Genomic DNA, 11,555 nt, shown 5'->3' on the forward strand with positions numbered 1-11,555 from the left:
ATAGTTAGCCTGCTCAGTGTTCTATGAGAGATCCCTCATGTGTGTGTGACATTCTCCATCCAGCCATGTATAAAGTCTCCAGGCTGAAGCAGAAGCCATCGCTTTCCCCACCTGTTGTGTAGCTTAGGAGCAGCCATGGCCATGCTGAGAGTGTCCTCGTACCGCAAACTCTTTGAAGAGGAACATCCAAGATCAACTTCATGGCTCAGCCAGCGCTGTGGAACCCAGATCCTCTCCTCTTCTGCCAGGTCAGACCTATCTGACAATATTTTACAGCTACTCAGATATACATAAAATTCATTTTTATAGCATTTTGCTTTCATGAGGGATAGAAAGTCTATTCAGTAATTTTGTTTATTTACGTTTTCTTTATATTATATAAGGAAAGGAGTTCAAGGACTCAGGAAACAGATGTTTTGTTACAGTAATGAAAATTGTCATGCGGTTCTACCAGGAATGCTCCATAATCGTTCTATAAACCCACATTTAACAAAACTGTTATGTTTATTTACAGGCCATTTGAATTGAAATGATTTAACCCAAGCTTCTATTGTTCCAAAAACAGCCAAAAATACTGTTGTACACATTTAAATGATATTTATATGTATTTGCATATCATCATATGCATGATATCAATTGTATTTGCAGGGTGTGAAAGAGTAAAGACCCTATATTAAGTATTGTAGATCGAATGACTAGCCACTTTCAGTCAAGAATAAGTGAAATAGGCTTAGTGATGGAGTGTATTTCCATTATTTCCTTGTATTATTAGAAATCCTTCCATTGTATTTCTTTATTTTGCTCTGTGCTAAGATAAGTCAAACTGAAACTTTTTTTAGCAGTCCGGTTTCACTATGTCCAATTATTAGAATCAGGACGTATGTTACAGCCCATGTTTGTTTTCCTTTTTTCCTTTTTTTTTTTTTTTTTTTGGGAGGGGGGTGTAAATAGGTGAGTCATGAAATTCTGACCTCACCCATTTGACTAGTAAACATACTTCACATTAGTCATATCTGATGGCGTGATTGCTTGAATATTCCTTCACATTGTAGACATTTGCTTGTATGCTCTTCTGTTTGCTTGTGGTTTCAAGTCAAACATCATCATAAAGTCTGTTTAGTAGGAGTGGAGTTTCCATGATTGACTGCCCTGAACCGGACTTCTCTGCAGCTCAAGCTTTAAACAGGGAGAGTCTGATGCGGTTCACCCAGGAGCGCTCCATAATCGGTGCCCTTAATGATCGCCTGGCGGTCCTTATCGACATGGTGAGACTGGGAGTGGCGGCACTTTGCCAACCGGGTACAGAATAACTGGCTACATGTTAAAGGTTCCACAAAGCCCAACCTTATTACTCCTGTGTTCAGTACAAAAAGCTTATTATGCATGTATGAAAGTAATAGATTATTTCTCTAGAACCAATTAACTTATTTCCAGACTATTACTTTGATACTACTGATTATTGTGATTGATTACAGAGGGTAGTGATTAACCTGGGTGTCTGTCTGTGTTTTTAAAATCACTATAAGAGATATTTTAGGAGTTTAGTGTTAGAAGACCCTGCAGTACTTCTGTAGCTTGATATTGTATGTGTGTCAGGTGCGATGTCTGGAAGAAGAAAATGAGTCTTTGGAGGCTCAGATTATTGAGATGGAAGAGAGATTGGCAGTCAGACCGATTGCCTCCGTCTCCAGCAGTCCCGACTGCCCATCATATTCCAGCCTGGAGGCTGTGATTGAGAGACTGCGCAGAGAGAAGGTGTTTAAACTCACCAGCATTAGACATACCAAATGTTGCCATTTTACATATCAGTTCATAGACATATGGCACGGGCCAGTAATACAACATGCATAATATTGTCAGTATGGATGCATAACATTCACATATTGGCTGTTCATAAGCATAGTCATGACTCTTGGAAATACTTTTCCCTCACTGATATAATAAACACAGTTTAGAAATGCAACATCATGTTGAGTTATTAACTAAGTTCAAATCCAGGCCTAATATGGTTTCCTGTGCTCTGTTTTCCTCAGGACGAAATTTTGTGTCACAAAGAGGAGCTGAAGAAAAACCTGCATCATATAAAACTAAAGTGTGATGAGGTTGTAGAGCAGCGGACTCACCTCCAAGTGGAGCGCAAGGATGTTGCCGTGGTAATGCCATAAAACCCTATGGAGCTGAACAGTGCATTCACCATTATTCTTTGTTCATTTCTTCGTCTATTAAACCAAATGGCATCTACACTAGTAAGGTACCTCAGTGGTATAGGGGAACCTTCACATAAATTTCAATATTTACTTACTTCATGTGTAATACAGTGGAAATTTCCACACACCTTTTATTCTATTTTTCACCTTTTTCAATGAAGTAAATTGTTTTCATCTCTTCCAGAGCCAGACTGGCATGCAAAATATAATTCGTAAAAATCTAAACAAAATGTAGTATTTAATTTTCAGTTTAATATTCAGTTTGTGAGAGCAGCTTCAACAGACCTTTTCCAGTAGATGGCAGCCTCTACATCCAGATCATTGTGTAATGACATCGCCCTTCCTAAGAGATGAGAATAACTTTGTAAAAGAGAGGGCCAAAACAGCACAAATCTGTTCTAGAGAGCATTGATTAGCAGTCCCATGCTGACTCTGGGCTAGAGACCATGCCGAAACATGAGACGCTGTGTTCATCGAACATCTCATCACTTCACACATGTCTCTTCCAATAAAAGAACAGATGTGGGAAAGCTGCTACAACGGTTTATAATTCATTCATGCAGGCTCTCATCTCTCACTGCCACATGCTCTGTGGTGTGCTTGGCTGCACTGAAATCTGAATGGAGAATGAAAAAAGCTGCTATAAAGCACAGAAATCGAGCATGAGAGACACGGTGCACTCAAAGTTAAATAGGCTAAAAATAGAGATGGCAGACTTTGGTGAAAATAGTTAAATCTTTAAAAAGTTTTGGTTGCTGGCATGGCATTCAATCATCTTGAAATGTATCATTAGCTGATTTAGGCAGATTTAATACGGCCACAGAACAGATAAGGTCATCATACTGTATGGAATTTAGCCTCTGGCATCTTTGAGCTGGAGAAAAAGTGTGTGTTGTGTCGTCAGCATCCAAGCTTCCTGTGGTCCATCACCACTCTGGCACATTCATATGGAAATGCCTTCATTCAGAGTAATTGAATTCTTCGCCAATTAATCAGGCACCCTGAGAAGCCCGGATGAGCTAAGTGAAATAGGACTGTCTCACAAGGACCATGCCTCTGCCATACATTGTTGTGTGTACACAGTAGCTGGAGAGGCAGTAACTCAACTTGGGTTTCACTCCCACTTCCCTGAATGGTATGCCAAAATCACATGATAACACGCTAAATAGTCCACCTAAGGGTGCACTGACACTATATTAGACACTGCTTACTATGTGGTAGGTGTGATCAGTGTAATAAGCAGGTCAAAATAGTTTGATAATACTGTGTGTATAGACTGGTTAGGCTAAATCCATCATTTCTGCACTATTTTGACATATTGTTAACATGCTGCTTGTACAATGGCTATGAAGCACATAGTTTGATGGTGTGTGCTGCCCTCTGCAGGAGGTGGATGCAGTGACTGCTGACTGCTTGGCACTAAGAGAACAAGCAACAATCTATGAGGAGCAGTTAGCTACCATGGAGCAACAGCATGAGTTTGTAAGAAGACACTGAACTGTATTCTGAGATTTTTCTATCTGTATTTCAGTTCCGAAGTGTTACTGTTACTTGAGGTCCTATTCTGCCATGCATTTATTCATTTATTTATATTTTGTCACCACATGTCTGACTAATTTTAGTTAACAGTCCACTTTACTCTTAGTCCACTGTGAAGTGGGCATGATCCAGAAAATCAGTTGAAAATCAAGAACTCTTTCAAAAGTGCTCCTTCATCAGCATATATCAAATATCTCTCATATATATTTATCAGTATACATCCCCTACAGAATAGATGAACAGACTGCATAATAATTACCCAGAAAACACGTTTCATTCTACAGTCCTATCATAGAGTCATGCATAAGTATTCACTCCTGTATACATTTCCACATTCAGTGTTCAGTGTTACAAAATAGGAATTAAATTCATTGGGATCATATGTCAAATTTTAAGCTTGCTAAAGATGGTTTGTATATTGTTAGCATGTTTTATCAGTAGTCAAGTTTATGGCCCTGAATTTATTGCTCTGTTTTGCCTGCTAGTTTAAAAGGCTGGAGTAATTGAGCTGGTCCTGGCCCATGGGCCGTATGCTTGACATCTCTGGTCTAAGAGATAACACTGGTCATTCCAATCCTATTGCTTCTTTTGGTTTTTACAACAAAAGTCAAAACACAAGAAAAATCCATCCTCTGCTATGATTCTAGCAATATGTAAATGATAATAAGTAGATGATTGTCATAGTTGTATGTATGATTGGTTAGTAGACACATGCAAGCGCACACACATAAACATGCATTGATGCTGAGAGAGAGGGTGCTGTGGTAAGTACCCACTCTCATCAGCTGTTAGCACACTCCATTAAACTTTGACATGGAAGAGAGTGAGAGAGAGCAAATAACAGCCAAGACCTAGCCATAGAGACTTATATGTCACAGATGATGGAGCTTTGGCCCACATAACAACATAAGCTTTGAAAGAAGCTTTCTCTCTGTCTATATTGCCTCTCTCCTGGCTTTTCTTTCTTGTTCTCTTTTTATCTTTTTATACGTTCTCCTATGCAAACCATATTTTCACAGTTTTTCTATACCTTTCTCATCTGTTATTCTCTACCCTCACTGCATTTCCTACAGGAGGTGATAGACTAGCAAATCCCTCATATCAGGAATGGGAGCTAGAGGCAGAGAAAACTTAATCAGTATGCTTTTTTCCCCAGTTATCTCATGTTTAACACACTTCCTCATAGGCATGCTTGCAGTCCATGGACTCATCTGGAGTATTAAATAAGGACAGGCATTTTTATGTTAGCTCCTATTGACATGGCATTCAAAGCAACTTGCATTCTCTGGATAACTCTTGCACTAATAATAATAATAATAATAATAATAATAATAATAATAATAATAATAATAATTATTATTATTATTATTATTATTATTCAGGAAATTATTCTAGGCATCTAGGAATGCAGAGGAGTATGAACTGTAACATGAAGACAGAAATGTATCCTCTTAATGGTGTGCTGGTCCACAGAGTATTGAGAGTCTTTGTGAGCCTGAAGCTGAAGATCGGCATGATCCGACCGTATCTCTGCAATTCCCCTCCATCGACCTCACTCCAGCCATCACGGTTATCAAGGACTACTATTGCCAGCTGGCTGAAAGCCTACAGGTACATTATGGGGTATATTTAGAGCCTGTTCTACCTTGACACTTAACCTTTTAAACATGCAATTGTGTACACATGGTCACTTTGCACAGGCTAGCAAAGATTTATTCTGTGCTCAAACAAACAAGAGAATGCGTGTTGTACATAGTGCAGCCTTCATATCTTCTTTCAATAGTATGTTCAAGGCCTAAAGAGCATTTAAGTCAATTATGTAATTAAGATATTATATTTCATCTCCTCAATGTAAAAAAGGCACAAGTTGGAAACATGATCATTTAGGTGAAAACAATCCAAAAGTGAAGACAAATCACTGATGAATTTATCTGTCAATTTTAAAGGCAATAAACTAGAAATTATTCTATTATATTATTATATTATTCTATTTGTTTATTCCGTTAAACTGAAGAATTGGGTTGATTATGTGGAGAGTATGATTAACTCAGTGCTACATTGTCTTTATTTATACTGCAAATCTTCTAGAATCTGTGTACCCACTGAAAACTAATCTACAGTCCTGCCCAGGAGTTATGAATACACACACACACACACACACACACACACACACACACACACACACACACACACACACACACACACACACACACACACACACAGAGTCTCAATTCTCTTCCCACTGTGCAAACCTGAGCTTTCACATGTCTCTGTGGGACCAGCATCCGTGTTTTCTTTCTCACTTTACCCGCTCTAGAGAAGCTCTGTCCACTTCTTTTTTTCAGCACAGAGTATTATTGTGTGTTTAGAGATTTTTCTTTAAAGGTCATCCACTAGCACCATTCCCCTTTGACCCTGCCTGCCCCTAGAATGGTGGCTCTACACTGGGTCATGGCCAGTAATCAGTGTCCTGGCCTCCTTCCAGGGCTCCTTGGGAGTTTGGTAAGAGGTAAGAGGGCTATTGCACAGGGAGCTTGGTTTCAGGAGTCCCAAGAGAGCCTTCAGTGTTTGTGAATGTGTGTGTATTAGAGAGATTTTCAAAGGCATGAGAGAGAGAGTGGGTTTTCCTTTCTAAACAGCTATGTTAAACTCTACAGTTGTTTTCTCTATGTCCCTCTTCTCCTTTGTACTTTTTGTCTTCTCTTCTCCTGCCCTGTGGCACCTGGATCCAGGGCCCATCTTTGAGTCTGGGCCTCATTACCGCTCCAAAGGGCCAATTGTCTCAGTCACAATTGATAGTGATTGGGTCTTGGACTAATGATAATTACCAGCTGATTTTGGCTCATCATGTTAGCTTACGTGATGGCCCCTCATTTGCTTTTCTTTCACTCTTATTTATGCCTGCGTTAATTGGGAACAAGTATGAGGTAATGTAGGTGGGGATTAATCTGCAGTGCCCACAGCTTACTCTCCGTATATGCCAGATTCACTTTGTGTAGCAAGATGATCTGAGTGATTGGACATGCCTGATGCAGTATGCTTTTCTTGTGTTAATAGTTTGAGTCCAGGGCTGTTGCGATTGCCAGAGGACAAGAGAGGAGGAACCTGGAAAAACTTACTGGAAAGAAGGTTAAGGATAATTCTGAGGTGATGGACGTGAATGGTCTGAAGGAGCTGGTGAGTGACATTTCCTCAGTGCTACACTCGAGCCACCGACCTGCTGTTTTAACAGCCTGATCCTTCTACTGTTGTTTTGGAACAGTTTGATACCTCATGATTTCAAACGATTTTAAGCCTATGATGGCCCTATCCCAGTTTAGTGTTGAAAGCCCTTCGATGTTTCTGCTTGAATGAACCAAACGAGTGCTTAAGAGTCATGAGAGGTCGGAAGGCTGAACAGGAACGCCAGGGAATAAAGCATGAGTGTTCCTGTGACCGGAGTGTTTACACTGAGTGATAACACTGGGAGATGAGAGTGCTGCAGCGTCTCCATACCAGTGTTTATCTGTCTTCTGAAGTTATCACATTTCACAGTCTGCCAGCCAGCCCTTCCCCGTTTATACTTTATAAACTTCACACATTCCAGCTGAGTCTCAGGAGAAGGTAGCAGAAAAAATAAAGCCCAGTAATAATAACACTTCACCTATCAATTCCTATCAAGTCACCTTAAGTCACCATTTCTCACTTAAGATTATATATATATATATATATATATATATATATATATATATATATATATATATATGTATATATATATATATATATATATATATATATATATATATATACATGTATATATATATATATACATATATATATGTGTGTGTGTGTGTGTGGGTGGGTGCGTGTTTGTGGGTGTGTGTTATCTTTACTTATTATTATTTTAAGTATAATTCACTGTAGCGAGAAGCATGAGAAGCATCTCAAATTTTCAAATTTGAGCATTGCATGATTAAAAACCATTCATTTCTCTCAGTTTACGTTTTAGAAGACAGGGAAATCATCAGTTGGTCACAGCTGACACCTTTTCATTTGCAATAACAAACACAGCGGCTTGGTTCTAATTATGTTGGTTGTAGTCAAAGCCCACTCTGAAAATAAACAGAAAATAAAGCACTCTGGCTGCTTTCATAACACCACGTGCTCTTCCTTAATCTGCTTCATGCAGGCCAGCATTGATGGACAGCCTGCACTCTCTTCTTTTTGACTCAAACCTGTTTTTCAATTTCTTTTTCATGTCCACCTTGCATCCAGCTCTTGGTTTCGGTTCTTCTTTTCACTATATTTTTCCTTCTCTCTCTCTGTCTCTCTCTCTCTCTCTCTCTCTCTCTCTCTCTCTCTCTCTCTCTCTCTCTCCCTCTCTCTCTTTCTCTCTCTCTCTCTTCATCTTGTGGTCAGTGTTCAATGCTTTCAGGCAGGTTGCTTCCTAAGACCCAGTATGGCTAAGCAAACTGCTTGTGATGAAACGAGATCGCTCTGGGCTTTGTGTAATAAGGGAAGCATCACTGATGTTCTTCCATCGACAAAGGACACCAGTCACCTCACCAATCAATCTTGGAGCAGAGCAGCGACCACCTCTGTGGTGTGGCTCATCGGCAGTTAATAAGGCAGTTTGGAGGCTCCTGTGATCTACCTCAAAGAGAAACAGAGCCAGCTTTTTCCATCCATCTCTGCCAACTGACTGTTTAGCTTACCTGATTACAGTAATTATTCACAGCATTAGACTGCCCTGAGGTGGGCCATATAGCTCTCTGCATTGTGTTTGTTGTAAGGAACAAAAGCAACCTGACATTCTGGCAGTCTTCATATTAACATGCATACCATATCCTGGCAGCCTAGACATTGTATGTTGATAGACAAAGTTTCAAAACAAAATATGTCGACACTCTATTAAATCTGACTCTTGGGTGTTAACATGTACAGTTACTTGCACTGCAAGTACAACCATCTGAACCACATGTGATTCTAGATTGTTAAACTGCAAAAGGAGCTCGTTGATCTGGAGGCATGTGGTGAGGAACTAGAGGCAGAGACTGAAGCGAAAAAAGAGGCTCACCTGCTGGAGATAGAGGAGCTGGAAGTAAAAAACTGACTATTATATAGACAAATTCCATACAGCAGAGCTGTAGAAGGGCATGAACCCATTTCACTAACACACTCTTGTGGGTTTAGACCTGCATCTGCCAGCTGGAGAAAGAAGAGGCTGACTTACAAGCACAGATGAAGGAACAGATGGGGGACTATGAGGAGCTGCTCAATGAGAAGATGGCACTGGACATAGAAATTGAAGCCTACAGGTAAGATTCGACCAATACCAGTGTAAATGTGATTCAGTAGCTAGGCTTAATTAGGTATTATAGGTTTATAAGTCATAATAGAGAAGCTTATCTTCTTAAAATATAACAATCTGCAATGCACAAATACACCCTATTATTATTATTATTAGAAATTAATAATATTATATTGTAATATTATAATATATCATTATATAATATTATCTTATAATATTATATTATAATATGAATATAATAATTATATTAATAATATTAATAGAAATATAATATTAATAGAAATGTACAGTTCCTGCTGTGGTTTAAAATCGAGTCCCAATAGAGAGAGTGAGAATAGCAAAGATGAGATCATTATGTGTCTTCACACCTGAACAAACCCGTGTTTAGATGAAGACATTACTAAGAATAGCATCCTTTACAAGAAAAAACTCAGTTACAGGAAATGCGTCCGTCTGCAGTCGTAGAAACCATGATGCCATTTCCTGTATCCTTGAAGGCGCGTGCTTCCACTGCATTGTTAACCGTCACCTGTTGGTATGCACTGTGACGCACGTGGCCCTTCTTCGCATTTGCACACAATGGCTCATTAAAATAGGCGGGAGGCAAACTTGGCCTTGTCAGACTGTTAATGTCAGAGCTCGCAGCAAACAGCAAAAGTAGTTCTACTACTTCAGCGCTGCATGACCGTGATAGGTCTGGAAACTCTATTTTCTTACCAGGCTGTCTTTATATTTAGTCTCTTTTAGCTGACAGCTGTTAGGTTGTTCTGTGATTAAAATAAAGAAGGGCTACATACAGTACGTGTTCATCTCTTATTCATGAAAGTCCTTTTAGACCAAGATTCTCTGCAACTGCTCTTCCCACAGTTTATATTTAAATCTGTTTGTCCAAAAGAATGCCTACATATCCGGCCTATCACAGAGTTACCGTAGAGCTTTAGCTTTATTTGCACACAGAACACACTGTATATAATACACAACTGTCATTAGTAAGAAGATTTGAGCCCTATAGTGTTTCATGACCAGCATTAAGGATCTAAGTGAGAAAAACAGTGATCCAATGCAGACTGAGTCAGTGTTTTAAAACCTTAGGGCTAAGGTCAAATAACTGCAGTCTTACTTGTATTTTTTCCTCTTATGTCTTTGTCCCAGGGCTTTGGTGGAGATGGAGGAGGAGAGATTGTGCTACCCTTAAGACACACAATATCTTGTGTATTGCTGCTGAACTAACAGACTTACATCAAATTGCCTGTACCTGGATCTACTTTCGTTGGATGTCTTATCGAGTACACATAGTATATAGATGTATTTTAAAGTTAAACCATCTCTGACTGGATACATTACTGTCATTTTTAATATTGTGAGACTCCTGAAGGGTGCTACATTTCTTTTTTATTTTGTTTGTTTTACAAATAATCACATTTGTTACTGTTTTCTTAACCTTAACACTTATAGAACTCTCAAGATGGTGCTAACATGCCGAAATAAAAAAATTATAATATATGCCCAGTTTTGAAATGTCTAAAATAGCAATAAGACACAACGTCATTGGTTTTACAGCAATCTGGAAATCCATTTAAAACTCAAAACATTTTTGTATGAAGAATGTGTTGATAGTTTATGGTTATTTTTGTTTTATAGCTGCACATTTTAAAAAAAAGGAGCTGTAAAGCAAAAATAGGTCTACTGTGCAACGTAGTACAACAAAGATTGCTGATCCAAAGCCTTACATGGAAACTCCTTCTTCTTCTACTTCTTTTTCTTCTTTGTAATTAATAAATGATAATCAGCCTAACTGTTACTGTGCACAGTTTGTCAGCCTCCCTCTACCTTATCCATCAAGATACAAATATAGGACCATTGCTCATTGATCATATATGATACAGTGGTGGATCATAAGCTACAACTGTATACAGCTACAAAGTGTACCTGTGTTCTAGGTTGCCTAAAAACTCAGTATGTGTCTACAATGCAAGCGAGTCATAGTTGAATAAGACCATTAGACACAACATTTTGAGCACATACAGACCTGCTCCCAAAGATAAATGGCATCTAAGAATCTTTCCAGACCATTGATAATGCTTATAGTAATCAGTGGCTGTTAACCGCAACTTGTGAAAGAAGGGAAATGTCTGTGCTTTGGTGTGTGGGTGTAGTGATGGAAATTTCCATGTGTAGCTTCAGAGTCTCAAAAACTACATCTCCTAAAACAATGGTCTGAAGCACATGCATAGAAACCCATAATGAAGTATGGCACTGTGGAATAAGTCATCTCTTGAATTCTCACCTGACACTGAATAATGACATCCTCTTAAACCTTTGCCCTTTTCTGCACTGTCCAAATGCTACTGAGCTTTTTTTTTTTTTGCTGGAGGTGCAACTTAATAAGCTTGTCAAATTCTATGATTAAATCTTTTGCTCAGTCTAATTAATTCATGTTTTCCACCTTTCTCCAATTTTGCTGACCACCTGAGAAAAATCTCTTAAATGTCCTTCCTTTAACCTGTCTTGAGTTATGT

General features: G+C 38.8%; 1 protein-coding gene across 1 annotated transcript; it reads left to right on the forward strand.

Moving 5' to 3' along the window:
• The first annotated feature begins 48 nt into the window (after positions 1 to 48).
• vimr2 (vimentin-related 2) lies at positions 49 to 10,822 on the forward strand. The gene is made up of 10 exons (XM_027135297.2): positions 49 to 248; positions 1,124 to 1,265; positions 1,597 to 1,755; positions 2,034 to 2,153; positions 3,594 to 3,689; positions 5,220 to 5,357; positions 6,804 to 6,923; positions 8,716 to 8,826; positions 8,919 to 9,043; positions 10,189 to 10,822. The coding sequence occupies exons 1-10, from the start codon at positions 136 to 138 to the stop codon at positions 10,229 to 10,231; spliced, it is 1,167 nt and encodes a 388-aa protein (XP_026991098.1). The 5' UTR covers positions 49 to 135; the 3' UTR covers positions 10,232 to 10,822.
• The last annotated feature ends 733 nt before the right edge of the window (positions 10,823 to 11,555 follow it).

This window comes from Tachysurus fulvidraco, chromosome 17, assembly GCF_022655615.1.
Source record: "Tachysurus fulvidraco isolate hzauxx_2018 chromosome 17, HZAU_PFXX_2.0, whole genome shotgun sequence".
In the NCBI taxonomy this organism is placed as follows: Eukaryota; Metazoa; Chordata; class Actinopteri; order Siluriformes; family Bagridae; genus Tachysurus; species Tachysurus fulvidraco.

Bases quoted from the DNA above. Each gene is read 5' to 3' on its own strand.
- vimr2 (XM_027135297.2), top strand. From the start codon at position 136: ATGGCCATGCTGAGAGTGTCCTCGTACCGCAAACTCTTTGAAGAGGAA. The intron at 8,827-8,918 runs GTAAAAAACTGA...TTGTGGGTTTAG, and splicing joins TGGAGATAGAGGAGCTGGAA to ACCTGCATCTGCCAGCTGGA. The intron at 9,044-10,188 runs GTAAGATTCGAC...TCTTTGTCCCAG, and splicing joins ATAGAAATTGAAGCCTACAG to GGCTTTGGTGGAGATGGAGG.